At 61.2% G+C, this 22,503-nt stretch overlaps 1 protein-coding gene across 1 annotated transcript in view; it reads left to right on the forward strand.

Annotated features, from left to right (window-relative positions):
* Positions 1 to 22,503, forward strand: part of EXD3 (exonuclease 3'-5' domain containing 3) — an 82,275-nt gene that overhangs the window by 54,561 nt on the left and 5,211 nt on the right. Inside the window, 4 exon segments of the mRNA XM_081238060.1 lie at positions 6,718 to 6,771; positions 6,987 to 7,118; positions 20,632 to 20,725; positions 22,404 to 22,442. Of these exon segments, the coding sequence (XP_081094186.1) occupies positions 6,718 to 6,771; positions 6,987 to 7,118; positions 20,632 to 20,725; positions 22,404 to 22,442 (319 nt within the window).

The following is a 22,503-nucleotide window of genomic DNA, read 5'->3' on the forward strand; positions in this document are numbered from 1 at the left end:
GGGCAGCCACCCTGGCAGGAGCTAGACTGAGAAGCAAGTCCACGTGCGGACAGTGGCGCAGCGTCTGCCCCGACGGTCCCCCCGCCGCCGCCTTCATCCTCGGCTGGCTCCTTGCAGTAGACCCTGTGCCTCCAGGCGGTCCTGCTGCTCTGGGGACCCCGAGGGATACAGACGTGGGGAGGGAAGTGCATCCAGAAGAGTCTCCAGGAAGTGAGCTCTGAGCGGTTCTGGGGCCTCTGGGACTGATCCGCTGGTCTGATAGACGCAGGGCACTGAGGACCGGCCCCCAGGGCTAACGGGGCCACTGGTGGGCCGTGCTGTGATGCGGCCCGGCTCCTCGGAACATGGCTGCGGTTCCCCGTGGAGGCCCTGCAGAAGGAGAGCCCGAGGGGCTGGCCGGTGGCCGGGAGGGCCCAGGAGGAAGCCCCTCAGTCCTGGGGCCGCGGTGCTGAGGCAGCTCAGAACCACAGCCGGGGCTCCATCCCGTGAGCCGCTGGACGGCAACACTCAGGTTACACTCGCGGTCGCTGCTTCACCGTCGTCTTGCCTGTCTCGTCGGCAGGAAGTCACATCTCGCTGCACTTTGGCTCGCTTTCCTCCGAACATTAGTGCAGCTGAGCATCCTTCCACACGCTCGCTCGCTGCCTGTGCCCTTGTACTGTGAGGTGCCCCGGGCAGAAAGCAGCAGGCCTGACCCTGGCCTGGGAAGGCCCGCTGGCACAGTTGGTCCGGCCGGTAAACAGCTGATGGAAAACTTTCCCCGAGTGGTGGGAGGGGCTCATCATGCCCCAGCTGTCCAGACGGTGTGGTCTGCGTGGACGCCTGCTTCCCTTCCGGGTTGCAGAGGGTGCCCGGGTGACTGAACCGCAGCGCACACCGTGGGTGCTGAGTCACTAATGCGTCTGCCCGGTGACGCGTGTTGCGGTGGCCGTGCAGGGGGGACTCAGCACAGGCCGACTCCACCAGGCAGGCTCCGGGGCTTCAGTGGTTTCCTCTGCGCTTCGCCCAGGTGCTTGCTGTGAGCTGGTTCTGCTTCCTGTCCTTCCCTGATGGTGTGCTGAGTCCTTCCAGCGAACCCCCGGACCTAGGGGTGGTGTGGGGACCCTGCTGCCATCCGTCCTCCTCCCTCTGGCCTCACAGTTCACCTTGGCATCTGCAGGGGGAGCCCCACCTCGCTCCCCCTCTGCCTCCGCCTTCCCGTGATGGTCTGGAAACAGCCCCTCCGTGGGCTTTGCTTGGAGCTCGCTGACACTGTGAGCCAGGGTGGGGACAGTGACTGTCATCACGCCGAGTCCTCTGTGCGTGAGTGTTGGTCTCGCTCTTCTCCGAGGGTTCCACGCACGTTTTGTAAGCTCTTCACGAAGCCCTGCCGCGTCTATGAGGTTTCACCCCAGGAACCTTCTGCTTTGTTGCCATGACGTGTGGTGCTGCTTTCTTTTTTTTTTTTTTTTTTTTTTAATTTTAATTTTTTTGTGGTACACGGGCCTCTCACTGCTGTGGCCTCTCCCGTTGTGGAGCACAGGCTCCGGACCCGCAGGCTCAGCGGCCATGGCTCACGGGCCCAGCCGCTCTGCGGCATGTGGGATCCTCCCGGACTGGGGCACGAACCCGTGTCCCCTGCATCGGCAGGCGGACTCTCAACCACTGCGCCACCAGGGAAGCCCATGGTGCTGCTTTCTGTTCTGCAGATACACAGAACTGCAGTGGACCTTTAGTTCTTAGTTGCCTGAGCATTGATCTTATATCTGGAAACCTTGCAAAAGTCTCTTAAATTCTACTGAACTGACTGCCAGTTGGGGTTCTCTTTGTGGACATATCTTCTGCAAACAGGATGGTTTCATTCCTTCCTCTCCAGTCTGTATGGGTCTTATTTCTTTCCCTTATCCTGTCCCAGTGGTCGAGGCCCCCAAGGTGGGGTTGACTAGGTGGTGACCGTGGCCGTCTGTCTCAGTTCTGACTTGACAGGGAATGTTTCTCCGTGAAGCATGGTGGTTGCCAGGCCCCCACACCAGGCTGGGGAGGCTCCCCGGCTGCCATATCCGCTGCACGTTTCATCATGAAAGAAGCTGAATTCTACCTGATGCTTTCTCTGCAGCCATTGAGAGCGTCCCTGTGACCTGTGGATGTGACGAACCTTTTCAGTCTGGACCCAGCCTAGCCAGCCTGTCACGTGGCTGGGTCTGCCTCCAGGCCCGTGTCTGACACAGAACTTCTCTTCCTCACCATCTTCTCTTCCACCTCATAAACAAGCTGGGGAGTTTTTCCTCCTCTCTGCTTTCTGCTGCTTTGAGTAACATTTGGACTATCCTCTCAAACATTGGCTGACTTCCTGCAAGGCCTCCTCAGCCTGGTGTTTCGGGGGGGAGGCGTTTCCAGGAGTCTCTGATTCTTTCTTTTTTTTTTTTTTTTTTTTTTTTGCGGTAGGCGGGCCTCTCACTGTTGTGGCCTCTCCCCTTGCAGAGCACAGGCTCCGGATGCGCAGGCTCAGCAGCCATGGCTCACGGGCCCAGCCGCTCTGCGGCATGTGGGATCCTCCCAGACCGGGGCACGAACCCGTGTCCCCTGCATCGGCAGGCGGACTCTCAACCACTGCGCCACCAGGGAAGCCCGATCCTTTCTTATTTAATAGTTTTAGGACTACTTAGTTGTCTGCATCTTCTTGAGTCACTTGGTAGTCCGTACCTTTTTCTGGATGTGCCCATTTCACAGAGTGTTTCACGTACGTGGTGGTGTCCAGCTCCTCTGTGAAAGCTCCACGGTACCTGCAGGTGGTCAGCTTCATTCTGATTGTGGCTCACTTGTGCTCCCCCTCTTTGCTGATCTCACAGAGGTTTGTCAACTTACCAAGTCTTTTCAAATAACTAGTATTTGGCTTTGTTGATCCTTTCTATTTCATTCTTGTGGTTTTTGTCTCATTAATTTCTCTTCTTATCTTTATAGTTTCCTTCCTTTTGCTTGCTTGGGGTTATTTCCAAGTGGAGTGTTTAGCTCTTTAATTTTCAGCCTTTTAAATTTTATGATGTAAACATTCAAGGCAATAAATTTTTCTTGAAGTACGTTTTCACTGCATTCCATCCATTTTGATATGTAGTATTTTCATTACTTTTTAGTTCTAATAATTTTTGAGCATCTGTTATAGTTACTTATTTGACTTGAGTTCTTTAAAAGGCTGTTTTTCAGTTTCAGAAAACTTGGGGTTTGGGAGCTTTTTAGTTATCTTTTAAAAATCAATTTCTAACCTATCTGAATTGTAGTCTGTATACTGCTGATTGAGATATTTGTGAAGACTTGCTGTGTAGTCAAGCAGATGATCCTTTTTATAAATGTTCCATGTGGACTTTAAAAGGACACAGTCTCCTCCAGCTATGTTCATTTCCCTCTCTTGCTCCCACACCCTCAATAGGTCAAGCTTACTTAATGTTTGCTCAAATCCTGTGTATCTTGTTTGGTTGTTTTTCTGCCTGCTTCTATCAAAGAACTCGACAGTGGGTTCACCAAGTTCTCCTTGTAGTCATGTCAGTATTTGCTTAATATGTTTTAAAGTTGTTATTAGGTGCACATGCATACAACTTTTAGAATTCTTATATCTTCCTGTTGAGTGAAATCTTTTACAGTTATGAGGTGAACCTCTTTGGCTCTAGTACTGCTCTTTGCAGTAAAGTCTATTTGAACTAATATTAATACCACTTCTCCAGCATTCTTTGGTTAGTATTTCTATATCCTTTTCTCACCCTTTTGCTTTCAACCTTTCTTTGCTCTTATTAGGTGTATTACTGTACTTATAAGCTGCTTCTAGCTGGATTTTTAAAAATCTAGTCTGACAGTCTTTGCTTTTCAACCAATTAGTTTAATCCATTTACATTTATTGTAATTACTGATATAATTTGTGTTTAGTTGTACTATACTAATTTGTGCTTTCTATTTCTCCTACTTCTGATCTTTTTTCCCTTTATTTCTTATATTTTTTTGTCTTTTTCACCCTGGTTTCTATTTTTTTCCTCTATTAGTTTGAAAGTTATAAATTCTATTTCTGTTCTTTTAGTGATTGGCCTAGAAATTTTAACATTTATTTCTGAGTTAACAAAGTCTAAAGTTATAATTAATCCAGGGACTTTAGGTCAATTTAGCTTTCTTGCCTGCTTTCCATTTTACCTGCTATTATTTTCCAGTATTTTTAACACATTGTGGTTTTTCTTAGTTCTAAAAATTAGACATCATTAAATCTGTTTTATGTATTCTGTCCCTTTTAGAGTTTATGATGTATGGACATGCACATGCACTCCAAGAAAAAGCAGGCTCTTTTTCACTAAAAGAACTTCCTTTGCTTTGACCTTTCATTGGGGCCATTTTTCCGTGAAAACTCTGTTTCCTCTCTCTTCTGACAAAGAATGTTGCAGGGTTTATAGCTATAGCTTGACAGAACTCTGATAAGAGTCCACTGTCTCTTATACCTGTCGTTGATGTTGGGACATCTGCCTTCCGTTCTTGTCACTCCTGGTTTTACTCTTGACTGCCTTTTGTTTGGGTCTTTCCTCATATTTACTTCAATTGTGTGTGTTTGTTTTTAATTTTGTTTTTTATTAATCACATAGATATATATTTGTTACCACTACGAAGTAACCACTTATTGCTTTTTTTTTAATTGTGGTAAAATATACATAACATAAAATTGATCATTTTAACCATATTTAAGTGTACAATTCAGTGGCATTAAGTGCATTCATAATGTATGCAACCATCACCACTATCTATATCCAGAACTTTTTCATCATCTCAAACAAAAACTCTATATGCATTAAACAATCATTCTCCTTTTCCCCCTCCCACAGAGCCCCTGGTAACCACTGTTTTACTTTCTGTCTCTGTGAATTTGACTCCTCTAGGGACCTCATATTAGTGGAATCACATAATGTTTGTCCTTTTGTGTCTGGCTTATTTCACTGAGCATAATGTCCTCGAAGTCCATCCATGCTGTAGCACGTCAGAATTTACTTCCGTTTTGAAGCTGAATAAATTCCATTGTACATATATGTGTGTGTGTGTGTGTGTGTGTGTATTTGTTTTTGTCATCTGATGGTGGACACTGGGTTGTTTCCACCTTTTTGGCTATTGTGAATAGCGCTACTACTGTGTACCTTGATGTACAAGTACCTGTTCAGGTTTCTGCTTTCAGTTCTTTTGGATCTATACCCAGAAGTAGAATTGCTGGATCATATGGTAATTCCTGTTTAATTTTTTGAGAAACTGCAACACTGTTTCACACAGCAGCCACGCCATTTTACATTCCCACCAGCACCTCATGAGGGCTCCCAATCGCTGTACATCCTCATCAACACTTATTTTCCTTTATAAAAATAAAATAAAAGCGATCCTAATGGGTGTGAAGTGGTGTCTCATTGTGGTTTGCGTCACATTTCCCTGATGACTGATGACGTTGAGCAGCTTTACATGTGCACATTGGCCATTTGTGTGTCTTTGGAGAACTGTCTTTTCAGGTCCCTTCCTTGCCCATTTTTTAAGTGGATTATTTGCTCTTTCTGCTTTTGAGGTGTAGGAGTTCTTTATATATTCTGGATGTTAATCCCTGATCAGATAAATGATTTGCAGATATTTTTGCCGATTCTGCGGGTTATCTCTTCACTTCCTTGATAGTGTCCTATGATGTACAAAAGTTTTTAATTTTCACAAAGTCCAATTTATCTATTTTTAATTGTGTTGTCTTTGCTTTTGGTGCCATTGCCAAGAAATCATTGCCAAATACGTCATGACTTTCCCCTACATTTCCTTTTGAGTTTCACTGTTCAGCTCTCACGTTGGTGAGTTGGCCCCTCACACTATCCAAAGATCACTAATGAATTTTAAGGAACCATGCTGGACACGTCAAAGTTGTCACCTCATTGATAGATACTGTACCCCACCGTGGCATATGGGGGCTTCCATCCTGAGTCCTTTTGACATGACGCTTGTAGACTTTTTGATAACTTCTTTGCTTTCTGATCTAAGGAGATGCTCCAGCTCCTCAGATCTAGAAACAGCTATTTCTCCAAAAAGGCCTGGTTCCCTTTAGCATGGACCCTGTCTAGAAATCAGTCTGGGTGAGGGTGCCCGTGGCTGCAGGGTTGGTTCTTGTTTCTAGGCCTTTGCGGTAGGCAGAGTGATGAAATACTTTTAAATATATATCATACATCAAAAATATATATAACATACATCTGAAGCTTTCCATTCAGATCTGGGGCTTATTGTGTGATCTCACCACACCAGCGTTACCCATCTGTTTCATGTTACAATTCACACACAGATATTTCAGAATAGCAATGTTGATGTTATATCACCAACAATAGTATTACTGCCGGGTATTTTTCATTTGGGGTCTGTAGCCCTAGAGATACATGGTCGATTCACTGTGGCTTCGTGTCATCTGGAATGTTTCTCTCTTTGTGGTTCACTTGTTTCATCTTTGGGTTTTTAGAGGTTGCTTTTTAAATTTAATTTTGTTTGCAATTCTGTGAAGTGTCTGCACGATTCTGAGACCAAATCTATAACAGGAGGCGATGCCCGGCCTCAGGCTGCGTGAATCTGGTGGCCACTCAGGTGCCAGGCGGAGACAGCTCTGGGGCATGGAGGGGGGGGCGGGGGCTGACGAAATGGGGGCAAAAGAAGCCCCAGCCCCAGGAGTTGGCCTGACACCCTCACCTGCCAGTTTTTCCTCCTGCCCAGGTTGCCAGGCAGGAGGGAAGGATCATCCTGACCTCAGGGCTGCCGTACCACAAGGTGAGGACCCCACAGATGACTCACATCTGAGCCTCGACTTCCTGAGCCGCCCACACCTCAGGGTCTGCTTGCCGTGGGGCCAGTGGGAGGGGGGCTGAGCGGCACCACTGCCCCACCCTGGGCAGAGTGGAGGCTCTCGGCCTGGAGCTGGGAAGGCGGGGCCTGGGTGGGCTCTGGGTTCTGGCCCACCGCTTGACGGCTGCACGTGTCCACAGCTCCGGGCTCAGGTTGGGGCTGGGCGCTGCCTCTCGGTGGACTGCTCCCTCAAGGCCCGGCAGCAAGCCACAGCCGTGATCAGGCATTTCAACGTGCGTGTCACCCACTCGGACATCTTCAGCCGCTGCCAGGTGGGTGCTGCGTGCCCCTTGCCGGCCCTGGGCCAGTGTGGAAGCCCCAGGCTCTGACAGGTGAGGCCCGCGAGGCCCTGGCGGTGGCGGGACGGCCTTGGCATTTCTGCTCATGTGAGCTGTGGCCACTGCCTGGTCTGTGCGTTTCTCCTCTCCGCCACCCCCAGACGCCCATGCCCACGGCACGGGGGAGCTTGGCGGGGGTGGGGAGGGGGCGGTCACTGTAGTCTGTGGCCAAGAGGTGGCAGAGCGTCGGGGCCCGCATGGCCAAGGTGGGCAGCTGAGAGTGAAAGGGCAGCTCAGGGCGGGTGTCCGCTCAGGGTTGGGAATGTCCTCCTGGCCCAGGGCTGGCCTCCTATGGGGCTTCTGGAGGGAATACAGGGAACCCACCAAAGTGCCTCTGTCTGGGGCGGTTCCCGTTTTCCGAGGGCAAGGTCCAGAGCCACGGATTGCTGCTGGGTCCACCCTGATGTCTAGAAAGGTCTGGCTGAGGAAATCCCCAGGTCGGGGCAGCCGTCCCCAAGGTTAAGGTCCGTGAGGAGTCTGCAGCCTGGGCGCCAGGGAGGGGCCCCTCTCTGCTCCCCTGCTGGCCTGGGTGCTCTGCCCTGAGCTGTGCAGCTGAGGGGAGGTGATGCGGCCTTTGGGCCCAGCCCTGCCAGGCTGGGGCATGGCTGCCCTCGGCGTTGGGGTCTGCACGGGTGCGGCGGGCAGGGAGTGCCAGGGCCGGTCCCCGTGCAGAGTGCTGGCTATCCCCAGAATATTCTGGAGTTCAGGCCATGACGATGTTGCATTGGGAGCAGCTCCCCAAGCCCAGCTGTTTGGTGGCAGCTCAGCCTGGCTTCCCCCATCCGGGTACACGTGGAGGCCGGCCGGGCCCCGCGCTTCTGCACAGCCCCCCGGGCCAGCGCCCAGCAGAGTGGGAGGGAGGGAGGAGGGAGGGAAGCCCCTGTTTTCTGGTCCTTGGACCCCCACCGCCTGGCCTGGGGTTCAGTCTGTGCAGAAGCTGGGCCCCTGCCCTGCCAGGACGGACGGTGGCCAAGCTGGGCGGCGGGAAGTGCTTTCCCTTGGGCTGGAGCTCGGGAGGACGGTACCGGGTCCCTGCTCAAGGCTGCAAGTGTTGTAAAGACCCCAGGACGTCAGGCGGGGCCTGTGGGGGCATTTTCCTGAGCTTTTCAGAGCCTCTGCTGGTGTCTTCTTGAGAAAACGGAAGTTGGGTAGCCAGGAGGAAAACCCCACTCGCGCCGCAGGCCACTGGCTGGGGAGCGCCTGAGCCTTCGCACCTGTGAGGGCACAGAAGGCGGCCACTGCCCTTCGCGGGAAGAGCATCCAGGGCCCCGCTCCCCTCACCCCACCTGGGCCCCGTGGGGGGGCGTGGAGCTGGTGCAAAGGCAAGAGACAGAGCCGCACCCTGGCGGGGCCAGCCAGTGCCCCCGGGAGACAGGAGACAGTCCCGAGGGGGCAGCGGGGCCCAGGGAGGCCGCAGCAGGCGGGACAGATTTGCAGAATTCTAACCGCAGGGCGGGGAGGCAGGAGACCTGGAGCAGGTGGTGCACCTGCCCAGGTAAGGGGTGGCGGCAGCTTGGGGGGCGGGGCGCAAAGGCGAGGCACAGAGGATCCAGGATACGATTCAAGGGCGTGGCTGGGAGCCTAGGTTTTAGGCTGAGCCCCTGGCCGGCGGCCCGGCAGGTGCAGGGTCTGGGCTCTCGGGAATCTGGTCTGGAGGGCGCACCGGGGTACAGCAAGCTCTTGGGGCGGGGGGAAGGGGCTCACTGCCCAGCTGGGGCCCTGCCCAGCGCTGTCCTTCTGTGGTAGATGTGCATTCCACACGTGCCCAGCTGGTGAGGACAGAGGCAGGGTCCACGGCTCACGGCCCAGAAGCAGAAGGCGGCCACAACAGTGGCCACACGGGGCTGCCGGGGGTGGGGCGGGGCGCCAGGCAGAGACCTGTGTGTGCGGCCACACGGGTGGCAGGTGGGAGCCCGGGTGTGAGGCTGGGCAGCAGCGCCCAGTGGGCCTTAGTCGGGAAGGGGGTCCCAGGGCCGGGGAGCCTCTGAGGCCCGTGGCTGTCCGGCAGCCTCCAGCGGGGCTCAGCTCCAGAGCGAGGCAGGTTGGGTGTGCCCCAGGGCAGGACCCTCCCTGGGTGGCAGACAGCTGTTTGGGGACATCTACATCTGTGCACAAGGACCCCAAAAGGCCGGCATGGCAGGGCCAGGCGGGCAGAGAAGGGGGTCCCTGAGAAGCTCGGATTTCTGAATTTGAGCCCAGCCTCGCTCACCACAGAAGCATCTGGGGCAGGGTGGGAGGACCCAGCTGGCTCTGGGTTAGTGGACTGGTTCCCACCGTGGTCTTCAGGCCGTGGAGCTGGTCACGGCGAGCAGAGGAGTCTCACTGCCGACTTGCAGCAGTGTCTGCACCCGGGCTGGGCGCCTCGGGCCATGCTCTCCCCACCTGCCCCCAGAGCCCCTCGGCCACGGTGCTCGCGGCCTCCCCTCAGGAGCTCAGCCTGAGCAGCGGCCAGGAACGGCTGCCTGCCCAGCCCTGCACGCTGGCTACGCCTACACCCAGTCCAGCGCCAGAGCAGTGCTGTCCTCGGGGCTGGCCCAGGGGAACCAGTGGCCCTCTCGCAGGTGGACCCCAAGAAGCCCAGAAAAGGGGCTGCACAGATGCCCCGAGGTGATGGCCTGAGGCCCAGTGACCAGTAGCTCCTTGTGGCTGCAGACCCTGCTCTGCACTGAGAGGCCACGGCCAGGGCCAGGGTGGCTCCTAAGCCCATCTGGACATCAAAGGGCACTGGCCGCCGGCCAGCAGGGAGCACACGCTTAGGACTGACCCAGGGAGCGCCTCCGTGCTGTGCTCAGCCGGCAGGGTCCTGTCCTGCACCCGCGAGGGCCCGAGCACCCTGGACGCTGGCTCAGAGCCTCTGCTGCCCCTGCCCAGGCCAGAGCTGGTCACCTCCCTGGAGAGCTCCCGCCGCCAGGCTGAGTTTCCATTTTCTTTTCCTTCCTTCTGCTATTTTGGTGCCGTTCCCAGAGGGGAAACCCACTTGACACACGAAGCGTTCCCAGAGCCTGCCCGGCCACTCTCGGGGCTGCTCGTCGGGGTGCGAGGCCAGAGCAAGTGAGGCTGGAGGGACTGTGTGCCTGGCCACGTCGGGGAGGCCCCTGTCACAGGGAGGTGGCCCGCCCGCCCACCCCGGGGCCCAGTGGGCGAGGGGCAGTGGGTCTCTCGTAGAGGGCAGGGTCATGGCCCACGAAGTTGGCGACTTGGGCCTGGGATTGTCCATCGGGAACGTCCGCCAAGAGGACATTCCCAGTGCTGTCCACCATGGGAAAGGATCTTATCAAAGAAATTTGAGTTTAAAAAAAACCCTAAGCAGGAGCCCAGGCGTGGCCGGGCATAACGTCTATTTTTCTGTCCCTCCGGCCCCCTCTGCTGTGGTGGGGATTGGGCCGTGGCCCCAGTGACGTCAGCCCTTAGAAGTGGGCCCCAGGAGGGGAGGCCACTGCAGGATGACAGTCACCCCACCTCAGGGAGCTCTCAGCAGAGCCAGCTCAGGGGTCCCCAGGAAGGGGAGGGTGATGGGGGGGGAGCCTGCAGTTACGGGAGGCTGGGCCTCGGGGACAGGCTCACAGACCCCCCCGGGAGACCCCAGGGCTGGGCAGGGGCCCTGAGAGAGAGGAGGAGGCCGCCCAGGCTGATCTCTGGCACGGGAACGGGTGTGGGCAGAGGGCTTTTGGGGCCTGGGCATGCGAGGGGGACCCCGGGCCGGCGGCCCCCCAGCGCACACACCCACACCTTGGGGGCCTGCAGTGGTGGGGGCCCCGGAGCCCTCCCAGACCCAGGGGCCGGCCGGGGCGCCCATGCCCAGCCTGTCCCCGAGCATGGAGAACCTCCCTATACCCTGATGGCCAACTGCAGACGTAGGAACAGACAGGAAGAGGCGCAGCGGCCACTGACCCCGCCCCTCCCCGGCCTTTGTGCTCCGTGGCCCCCAGCCCCGTTCCCACACTCGGTGCCCCCAGGGTCACACAGGCACAGAGGCTGCAGAAGGAGCGGCCCCCACCCTGCACAGGCAGAGACCCCGGGCGGCTGGCTCCTGCAGCCGCAGGCGGGGCCTGTCACAGGCCTCGAGGGTGGCGGGAGCTACCAGACAGGTTTCATCAGGGGTTGGGGCCCAGCATGCCCCAAGACTCAGGATGCCAGCCGGGGTGTCGGCCCCATCGGCAAGCTCGGCATAGCCCCGCAGCGGTGACAGCAGGGAGGGCCCAGCTGATCACCCCAGGAGGCCCTCCCCCCGGCCTGCAGGGCCTTCCTCTCGGTCCCACCCCTCCCCTCTGGGTCTCATCCAGAGCCCAGCCTTGGTTCCCACCAGATGGCTCTTGGGGGAACTGAGGACTTGGATCGCGCTGGCCTGGGGACCCCTGCTCCCGGTGGCCCACTTCTTTAGGGAGGATCCTGGGCTGGCGTGACAGCCGTACCCACACCCGCGCATGGACGCAGGGCTGCCCGGGCACCAGCCGTCTGGTAGTCTGCCACCATGCCTGCCCCACGTGGGACTCTCATCCTCCCGCAGGGCTACCAGGGGCCCCCATGCGGTCCGAGATTTGTGATGAGTCCCTGGGAACAGCCTGGGCCAGGGGACCCTCTGGTCAGCGCCCGGGGAGGTCGGGTGTGTGCGTCCCCAGCCCAGCTCACGCCAGGCGCCCATCCAGGCACCCAGCTCCTTGCTCCTTTTGTGTCTGTCTGTGGGGAAGGTGCCCCGGGGCCCGGCGGTCAGGGCCACTCCCCTCTGGACCCTGGTCCTCACCGTGTGCTTCTAAGAGGTGCTCCCCTGTGCGGTCTGGGGGCCCCCCCAGGGTGTACCTCCTGGATGTTGATGGATGTTCACTTTCTAAAAGGGCTGAGATGCTTCAAGTCAGAACTCAGAGGACGCGGACTCGCCTGACAGAGGACAGGTGTGTAGCCCGGACAGGTCACAGTGCAGGGTGGGACGGCGGGCACACTGGTGCACAGACACACAGGATGGAGGGAACAGTCCACAGCCACGGCCAAGACGCTGGCCCCAAGCCAGGCCGGTGTGACGTGGCCTCAGGGGGAGCTGGTGGAGGCCAAAGAGGACAGGCCTCTTGGAGCTGGAGGGAGGGGCAGAGACCACGTGGGCACCCTCGGCTCAGTCCTCTCAGGCCCAAGGTCAGTAAGACACAAAGGCTGGGGTCTCCCGTCCCTCCGCTCTGTGCCCCCCTGGCCCACGTCAGTGCCACTCTCTGAGCCCCAGCCGCGGAGCCAGCAGGAGCCACTGGCCAGAGGCGTCAAAGGCCAGCTCTAAACCTGCCGCTCACTGGACTCCAAAGAAAGGGGAGGGAGGGTGGGGCGCAGATGACTTGCCTTCCGGGCGAGGGGCAGGCGATGCCAGCCAGGCCCGTGGGGTGGGTGGGGGAGGGCACCCAACTCAGTCCGAGGGTCCTGTGGCCGGGGCTGGGGCTGGCGGAAGGGCAGGAGGCGCACCCTCCCCCAGATGTCAGACATCACAGCCCGCGAGCTAAATCACTTGAAATGCAGACTTCAGGGTCCGTAGATAAGGTTTTGTTGGCAGCAGCCCCGCCTGTGTGTTCGTTCGCATACTGCCCACAGCTGCTTTCGCAGAAACCAAGCAGCCCTTCCAGGAAAGCCCCTGCCCCCCACCGCTGCTGCTGGGGTCGGTGGCAGGGATGACCGGGCCCAGGGGCCAGGCTGGCATCTAGCAGGGGAGGTGGTCTCTTCTTCCTTTTGAGGACCTGCCAGCTCCAAAGCCAGGGGGCCTGGCCCAGGATAGCAGGCCTAGCTTCTGCAGACCCACTGTCCCCTCAGCCCTGGATGCAGCAGGTACGACAGGCTCACCAGCCTTGGGGTCAGGGGCCAGAGGCAGCCAGCCCCTCAGGGCTGCAGATGGAGGAGGCCCCAGGTAGCTGTGGATTGGGTCTGGGGAGGGTCCTCAGGGTGACAGGGTAGGGCCTGCTCGGCAGTGACTACTCCTTCTGTGTCCGAACAGGGCAGGGGCCTTTGGATCGACGGGCAGTGCAGTGGGTGCCCTGTGGGTGGGAGACAGCGGGGGCAGGCATGTGTCACCCCCACTCCCACCCGGCCACCTGCCCCTCCCCAGCTGCACGGGTCAGACCGGCTGGGGTGTGGGGGCACCCCCTTCCCAGCCCCTCCCAGGCAGCCCCGCTCTCTGCCCACCCGCCACCCTGAGCGGGGCCACTGTGGGTGGAGCTCTGCTGAGAGCCCATCGTCGGGTACGTCTGGGACCAGCACAGACCCCGAAGGTCTCCACAGGGATACGGGGTCTCCACAGGGGAGCAGCGTGGCCGGTGGATACCTGGGCAGGTGGGGGCCTAGGTGTGCCCCCAGCCAGCCAGGGGTAGGGCAGGGCCTCGGGAGAAGGAACGGTGCTGTCCTCCCTGGAGCTGGGGGAGTGGCAAGGGAGAGTGCATTGCGGGGGCCCCCGGGAAGTGGGGGGCTTGGCTGGGTAGGGACTGCTTCTTCCTCCCCCTGTCTCGGCAGACGCACTGCACCAGGCGCAGGTGGCAGTAGAAGAGGGGCCCCTCTCCTGCTTGGCCTGACTCAGTGGCCCTGGAAGGTGCAGGAAGGGGGAAGGGCCGGGGGACGCCCGCCCCTGGGCTCAGCCCCGCAGCCACCGCTCCACACTGCCAGCGCCCCGACTCGTTCCAGCCTGCTGTCCACACCGGCCCCTCCTGACCTCACCGGACCCCACATCACACCCCAGCTCCTGCAGCACCTGAGCACCCACTCTCTCCACCAGGCCTGCCAAGCCCCAGTTTAGATGTCACCTCCTCCAGGAAGTCCTCCAGGCCCCCAGCCCAATCCTGGGAATACCACCACCCTTTGGAGAAGTACTCTGGAGCCCCCCTCTCCTTGGGCTGAGAGCACGGGGGCAGGAACTGTCCCCTGGCCCCCTGTGCAGGCCTGATGTGAGTGGGTGACTGCAGGGCTGTCACCTGCTGTCTGAGGGCCCAGCTCCACTTGTCGGTGGGAGGGGGACAACCAGGGCTGCCCCCAGCCCGTACCGCATCGGCCCCTCCCCGACTTCCCCAGCCTGCCACCCCTCTCTCCGCCGGCTGGCGCCCGCCCCCTCCCACACGGCCCTAGGCAGCCGAGGTCCTCCGCCCCCGCCCCCGCCGGCGCGGGAAGGCTGGCGGGCGGGCGGCCGTTTGCTTTTGAATCTGGGCCGGGCGCCCTGAGTGGCCCTTTCAAAGGCCGGCGGGGGCGGGGGCCGTTCCCAGGCGCGCCCCGCCCTCCGCGCCGCCCCTCCTCCCGCTTTCCCACGCGCCCGCCGCCGGCGGTTCTCACGGCCCGCGCCCCTCCCCCGTCTGGGAACGGCTCGCGCCTGCCGCGCTGGGGGTGCCCGGGAGCCCCGGGAAGGGGGCGCCTCCCGGGCTCATCGGGGACGGTGGAGGGGTATGGCCACCGGGGGGGGGGGCTTCGGGACCACTGGGAGGGGGCTGTGTGCCGCCTGGGGGTGTGCTCGAGGGAGGGGTGCTATGTGCTCGCAGTGGGGTGCTCAGGGGCCACAGGGGAGGTGTACGTGCCGCCTAGGAGGGTGCCGGGGCTGTGGCGGTGTGGACGGTGGGGGGAGGGGGAAAAACAGCTAGTGGGGATAACTGGGGGCCACGGGGAGGGGGCTGTGTGCTGCCCAGCGTCTTGCCAGGGATGGGCGTCAAGGGGGATGAGCTGCCTAGGGGGAGGTACTGAGGGGCCAAAGGGGATGGGGAGCCACCCCAGGGCCTGGTTCCAGAGGGCATCCTCTGGCCCAGATTCTGTTTGATTTAACCCAGGGCATGTGGCTACCCACCCACCCTCACCTCACAGGGAGAGCTAGGGGGTCCTGGCCATGCCTGCCTGGGGACAGTGAGCGCTGCCCCTCGTTGGGGTCTCCCTGCCGTGGGAGCACGTCCGGGGCCTCCCGTGCAGCTCTCTCACTCTCTCTGTTCCTTCTAAGAGCCTGGGGGGGCTGGGTGCCGGACTTGGGAAACGCAAGGACAGACCCCCGATAAGTGCGAACTTCAGAGCAGAATCCCATGTTTTATCTGAAATTCACATATTGTCCGCGTTCTCCCTGGTCCCCCTGGAGGGGGACTGTGACTGTCGTGTGTCAGAGTCCAGGATGCGAGGAGGAGGGGAGGACTTGGCCACCTGTCCAGGCCCAGTGGCTCACACCCCTCTGTCTGCCTCAGTGGACACTGGCCCCGACCCATCCAAGTGAGCTGGACGTGGGGTCTCATTCTGATAGGCTTTAGATGGTCTAAGCGGGGCTGTCAGTCCGGCTGTCGCCATGCAGTGGGGTCTGCACGTCCAGGTCCTAAGTGGGCCCTGGGCTGGGGCTGGCACAGTTGGAAGAAGAAGCGGGTGAAGGCTTGAGAGGATCAAGGCACACAGGGCAGGGAGTGACCGATTCCCGGGCCATAGGCCTGCCGGCCCCAGAGAGTCTGAGGAAGGGGCTCAGACCCTCCCCTGTGTCCCTAACCGGGGTGACCCTAGCCGGGCAGTGCCCCTCAGTCAGGCCTTGTGTCGTCCAGACTGCGTCTTGGACACCATGCTTATCTTTCTGCCCGGGGCACGTGGCTTTCCTCCCATTGTCCCAGATGCCACTGTCCCCTCCCCATCTGCTTGGAGAGGCGGACTCTCCCGGTCAGGACTCCTCCCACCCCAGGAACACACCTCCGGACCTCCACCCCCACCCCCACCCCCGGATGTGCGGGGCACTGCAGGCTGCTGGGCGAGCGCTCAAAGGCACATCCACTCACGCAGGCCCCGTGTCCTCACGTGACATGCCGGGTCACACAGGCTCCGTGTTCACACGCCTGACTCACACCCACACGTGGACACACTTCAGCTGCTCCAAAGCTGGTGCTCTTGCACCCCGAGGACCTGGGTGCTTCTGAGCCCCAGGCCTGCAGAGTGCCAGTGCACACGCGTGTGCCCAGACCTGGCTCTGTCAGGGTCTCTCACACACCGCAGGCCCCAGCACCCGTGGCCCCTGACCCCCCAGGGTGCCGACAGCGCCAGAGGCCCATCCCCCGCTCTGTCTGCAGAGACATTGTCCCGGCCCCACAAAGGGGATGGACCATGGCCTGGTGGGGGAGGGGCCGGGCCTGTGGGAACTGACCTTCCTGGGCCTGGGGGCAGGGCGGGCACAGAGCGGGGGGCCCCTGCAGGGCTGCCATCCTAGGTCTCCTGCAGTGGGGACAGAGGGCCGCAAGCCTGCTTCACAGGTCAGAAGAGCACTGGCTGGGGGTTTAAACCTTCCCAGGCAGCCCCATCTCAACCGCACACCTCCCCGGGGGCCTGGGGCCTGGTCCTGCTGCCCTAGCACGTGCCCCTGGCTGGCAGGTGGGGGGTTGAACCCTGCAAGGGCCTGGGATCTCAGCTGTGACGGGAGGGGCCACAGTGCTCCCAGCCCCCAGCCCAGTGCCAGGGCCAGCAGGGCCTTCCTGGGCCAGGCCAGCTTGTCTTGAAGGAGGCTCACAGCCCCACCCCCCGGGCACTTGGGGGGCAATTGACCCAGGACCCCTCAAAGTGCTGCCCGACAGCGTGGGAGAGTGAGGTGTGGAGCAGACCCAGGGCGGCGCCTAATTGCTTCCTCCATGGCCTCCGTCTGCCTGTCCGCGAGGTGTCAGGCCCGCCCCCAGGCCGGGGGTCTTTCATACCAGCCCTTTGTCCCTGGCCCTGCACCATTTGTTGGGGGCAGCTCTGGGGGCTCATGGTGCACAAGCCAGCCCAGGGAGGCCTCTGGACCCACCGGTCTCAGGACCTCAGGCAAGGCCGGGGAGGGGTGGGGCAGGGGGTGGCGCTTGGCAGGGACCAAATGGGCCATAGGGCCCTGGGAACTGACGCTGGTGCCCTGCAGCTCCTCTGGCACGAGTAGGAGACACTTGCCGAGTGTAGGTGCGTGCGGGAAGGTGCCAGAGACCCCGCCACCCCATGCTGGCTTTTCTCGCCCAGTGGTCGTATGGGGATGATGTTTATTTTCTTCTGCTCTTTTTTGCTTTGCTGTAAATTTGCTCTAAATGAGCAAGAAATGGGCCACTACTCTAGAGCGTGTCACAGCTTCTCAGCCCAAGCCCCCTTCCTCCCTGCCTATGGGGTCTCCTGGGGCCTGGGTACCAGACTGACCGTACCTCACATCCCACTGGGTGGTGGGCCTGAGGGCAGGGAGAGCGGCTGGCCTACCAGGGAGCATGGTCAGGCCGGCTGCTGGCTGGGCAGGGAGCCTTGCCCAGGTCCTCCTCAGAATTGGGTCCCTCACTAGGCTCCCAGCCTGGAAAGGCCACTTCCTGCCGCCCTGTCCCCTAGGGACCACTGGTCCTCTCTCACGCCCTGTGCCCTGGCAGCCCCCGGTGAGGCCCATCTCCCACCGCACCCCCCTCAGCGCCCCACTCGGGGAGGCCCGGGGCTGATGGGGGTCCAAGGGTGTTTATAAGCAGTTTGCACGGTGCTGCTCTCAGCCCTAGGAGGGGCTGGTGGGCTCTGGGCAGGAGCGTGTGCAAGGCCCCTCCCACCGCACTCTGTGGCCCAGTCCGGCCTGCCTGTGACAGCCCTCTCCCCACTCCCGACACCGGGGCACCAGCCGTCCACTACCTGGTGGCACAGCAGACGCCACGGACCACGGCAAGTGTGCGTCCACGGCTGGTGGGAGCAGATGTGCCTGGGGACACACAGTTCAGGACAGACCCTGTGACCTCGCCCCTGCTCAGCTCTGGCTGCGCTGGTGGCAGTCAGTCCCCGGGGGGAGTGATGGGTGGGGGTGGGATTCCTGGGCTCAGAGCTGAGAGCTGGCCTGCTCATGGGCATGGCTTCCAGCACCTGGGAACCGACCCCTCAGCCCTCCAGCTTCCCCCTCCCCAAGTCCCAGTCTTAGAGGAACAGAGGGTGCCAGCTCGCACACCCACCAAGCCCAGCGAAGGGCTGGGGGCGCCTCCCAGGGAAGTGGCCTTTCCTGCCCTCCTTGGGCCTGGGGGGAGGGAACAGGCCGTAGAGGGTGGGCCACCAGGCCTGGCCCGCCTGGCTTTGGGTCCCGGACCACCACCAGTCTCCTGGGCCAGTCCCGGCTGGCAGCCCAGCCCCGGAGAGGCCGCCTCACGCCCTGGGGTTGGGGGTCACGGTGGACGTTGGCCCCAAGCACCCTTGGAAGCTGTGGCAACCAGGCATGCAGGTGGACCCCTGGGACAGGGGAGCCAGGAACCTTCCCAGCCCCTCCTGCCCGACTCACCTGGCCCCTCCCACCCAGCCAGGCTCTGGGGGTGGAGGCCCGCCCTGCCCCCAGGCTCCCAGGCTGGATGGGGGCAAGGAGACTGAGCGGGACCAACAAGACCACACTGTCCACCCGTCCAGGGCGCCCATGGCCCCCAACTGGTGTCTGTCCAGATCTGCTGGCATCTGAGGCTGGGGTCTGCACACCCCCTGTAGGAAGTGGACCTGGCTCAGACACCACCTGCACGCATCCCTTCGGCTGGGGGCTGGCGGGGTAAGGACCCTGCCAGGTGTGGGGTCCTGGCCAGCCAAAGTGTGACCATGAGCAAGCTACTCAGCTCCTCGGAGGCCCCTTCTCCACAATGGGAGGTCAGAGGCTCCGTCCCCCTTTGCGTGGGGAGGGTGATAGGTGTGTGCTCAGCTCCGAGCCCCACAAGGGCAGGGCCGCAGCCACCCACAGCAGGTGGTCAGGCAAGTGTTGCTGGGCCGTGAGGTGGACAGGAGATGGACAGGGAGGCCCTGGGTGCCAGGCCCTCCTACAGATGGGGACCACAGGACGGGGGGTGGGCAGGTGGCCCAGAACCGGCTTTTCCAGCCGGGAGTGGGGGTGGGGGCCAGGGTGACAGCAAGACCCGACAGTGGGCAGCGGCCGTGGGAAAACTAGCACCGGTGCTTCCCGAGGGTGGGGCCGGCCCTCGCGGACAACAGCACCGGGCGTTTGTCTGCGCGCAGTGACTCAGCATGAGCTGGCGGCCCCGCCCAGGCGTGCACAACCACCGGTCCTGGGAAGGCTGGCAGACCCCTTGCAGAGGACCCCACCCCACCCTCCTCCCGCTGAGCCGTCCCTCCCACACCTGCTGGTGCTGTCCCCTCGGGTGGCCTGGACAGGGAGAGCCTGGGCCTCTGTGGCAGGCAGCCCAGGGCAGCGGCCGGAGGCTAGACGGCCCGCCTTTTCTCAGCTTCTTCCCCAGCTGGACCTGGAGTGACCACGGGCCTGACCTGCAGCCGGGGCTCTGCCCTCACTCCTGCCCCAAGAGCCCCTGGACCTGCAGCCAGGAGGGCAAAGCCCACAGCGGTCTCCCTGTGCCGGAGGCCAGCCCAGAGTCTGGCCGGGGTCAGTGGGAGGAGGCCCCCCGGAGAGACCCAGGGGAGGGGCCTGCGTGAGGATCAGCCTCGCCCCCCCCAGCCTCCCAGCAGAGGCGGCCCTGCCCTCTGGCGCCTGCCCACCCCCCTGCCACCCCGGGCTGTGATGCTGGAGGCCAAGCAGTGAGGCCACAGGTAAAGCAGGCTCCGTGATGAAAGGCCGTGGGAAGAGGGTGTGGGGGGGCAGGGCAGGAGCCCTCTCCCGGCCCCAAGCCCGTGGCTCCAGGAGCCCATGGCCACCGCCTACTACCCACCCCAGGCGCTGTCGTCCAGGGCACTGACAGGGCTCACCAGGTGAGGAGGGGCCCGGAGCCGTCGCTGGAGCACCCGTCACGGCCCCTCCTCCCCGTGGACAGAACACCTGCGTGCACCCGCCTGGGAGCTGGGTTTCAGCGGGCGCCCGGGCCCCCCACCCCATCTTCCTGCCTCGCTCTGGGAATCCTATGTCCAGACCTGACACCCTGCCCCGCAGTGGTTGTCATGGAGCAGCCCCGGGGTGGCCACACTGCGAGGGCAGGACGGGCCCCACAAGCCCCACCCCCACCCTCGGGGACAGTAAGGTGGGTGGGGCTGAGCCCGCTACGTGTCCTCGACCCGGACTCTGCGTGGAAGTGGAAATGGCTTTGCTCCCTGCCCCTCACACACTCGGTGCCCAGTAGCTGCCAGACCATGCCAGCTCCTGGCGCAGGGCAGGCAGCAGGCGTCATTAAGAAGCGTGGACACTGAAATGGCCCCGGCATGCCCCAAAATGGGCTGAGGGGTCAGAGCAGCTCTAGGGCCGCCCACCCTGACCCTTTGATGCTGGGCCTGCGTCCCCCACCAATGTTGAGCCATCCCAGGGGGCCTAGGCTTGGCTCTGGATTTGGGGAGGACAGCTGGGTGATGGCAGAGACCTCTAGCATCTTAGGAATTAGAAGAGGCTGCCCAGGGCCCACTTGGAGCCCATGCAGTCAGGGAGGGCTCCTAGGACGTGGTGCGCCCCATGGTCTTGCAAGAAGAGGAAGGGAGGTGTCGTGCGTCTCTGTGAAACCCCCTGGGCAGACCCAGAGCTGCAAGGAACACAGGGCTGGGGCTGGAGGGACGGAGAGCACCTCCGCAGACTCAGCACCTCCTCCGTCCCTAGGCTTGCAACTGTCACCAGTACCTGAAGGTCTCCAAGGATGTAATGAAGCAGCTTGTGTGGCTCAGCGGCTACCCAGAAGGCCCTAGCGGTACAGGTGAGTGTGCCTCGCTCAGGAGAGGGCTCCGTGGAGTCTGTGGGCAGTGGCCCAGCTACCGGGTGCTCCCAGGGCTAATCTCTGGGGACGGCCAGGGAGGTGCCGGTGCCAGGGTGGGGTGTGGGGGTGGACAGACAGGGTCCAGGGCCGGGGTGAGGGCCGCAGCCTCTGCTCCCCTCTGTGTGGTGTGCAGGCCACTCATCCAGGAGACCGGGAAGCTCCGGCACTCAGGGCCCCCGGGATAGTGTCCCCCACTTTCTCTGCAGTGGGCCCTGCTTAATCACCCTGCCCCATACGTGGAGCGCACCCGCACACGGACACATACGTGTATCTTGCACATGAAGACACACACGCTCACTGGCACATGTGCTCTCACACACGCGCCCGTGCACACTCGGTCACGCGCGCACACAGATGAACACGCACCGGCAGAGCGCACACGTTCACCTGCATACACTTGCATTGCTGGCCTCGCCAAGTAGCGGTCTGAACGTAGGTGAGCCTGGGTGCACAGGAAGGAGGTCGGGCCCTGCTGTCCGCCCCCAGCAGGGCAGGTCCTACTCAGGGGCCCGGCCTCAGTTTCCCTCCGTGGAGGGCGGGATAGGGTGGCTACAGAGGGCATCTTGGGACAGCCGAAGGGGTGAGCTTGAGGCCAGGGCGCCTCCGGGCCCGTCTGCACAGCTGGTGCTCCTCCAGGGAGCTGCCTTCTCACTGTCCTTCCCGCCTCCCTCGGAGATTTGGGGCCCCCCACGTAGTGGTTGCGCTGTCATGACGGCCTGTGTCTGGCCCCGTGCAGCTCTCTCCACAGCATGGCCAGGATGTGCTGGAGGCTGGGGGGAGGGGCAGGGCACGAGCAGTGCACCCCACAGGGGCCCCCCCGGGCTCCAGCCCCGCCGAGCCCCCGACACCCCACCCAGAGGCTCACACGTGTCCTGGGCAGCACCCTCACGAGCTGGCAGGTAAGGGCTGGGGCCAGACAGGCTGTGGCGGAGCAGGGAGGCCAGACGGAGGTTACGGCCTCGCTGGGCTCCACGGGGACAGCAGGGCTGGGGTGGGCGCCTCATCCGTTCAGATCAGGCTGCAGTGAATCTGGAACCATCTGCAAAGAAATGCTTGCCAAGCAAATTACGAGGGTCAACGGGCCTGGGGGACGCTTCTCCCGCCTGCTGGCCAGGGCTCCTCGGCCATCGCCACCTCCATCCCGCACTGGCCCCTTGGCTGCTGCCGGCCTGGCCGTCACACCGTGCCCTCAGTGCGGGCGGGGCCCTCTCGCGGGGTCTCTCCCACACCCTGAGCTCCAGCGGTCCCTTGGGCCCCTGCCCGCCCACCGACCTGGTGCTGGCTGGTTGCGAAACTCCCTCCTTGGCAGTGGGCTTATCTGCTCATCACCACCCACAGGGCCGCCCCCGCCCCACCCTGCCCGCCGGTTCTCGGGCCCCCAAGTGCCCTAATCGGCCGATCTTACTCCCAGAACATGGTTCCCAGGGACCTTTGAGCCCCAAGAACCTCCCAAGGTGTGAGTTCCCATGGGAGGGGACTGGGCTGGTGCCAAAGCTTCTTGGCTCCCTGCCCTTTGCCCTCTCTGCTGGGGGTGGGGGAAAGGCTGGGCACTCCAAGGTGCCCTGTGGGCACTGGGGCTGCCAGTCTATCCTTAGACCCTGACAACCTGGATTGACAGGTGACGAGGCCGCCCAAATCGAGGATGAACAGGAGACAGGTGAGCCCTGGGACCGCCCACCAAGGACACAAGGGGCCCTGGCATCTGGACCCACCCCAGG

The sequence above is a fragment of the Mesoplodon bidens genome (assembly GCF_964165515.1).
Source record: "Mesoplodon bidens genome assembly, chromosome: 6".
Lineage (NCBI taxonomy): Eukaryota > Metazoa > Chordata > Mammalia > Artiodactyla > Ziphiidae > Mesoplodon > Mesoplodon bidens.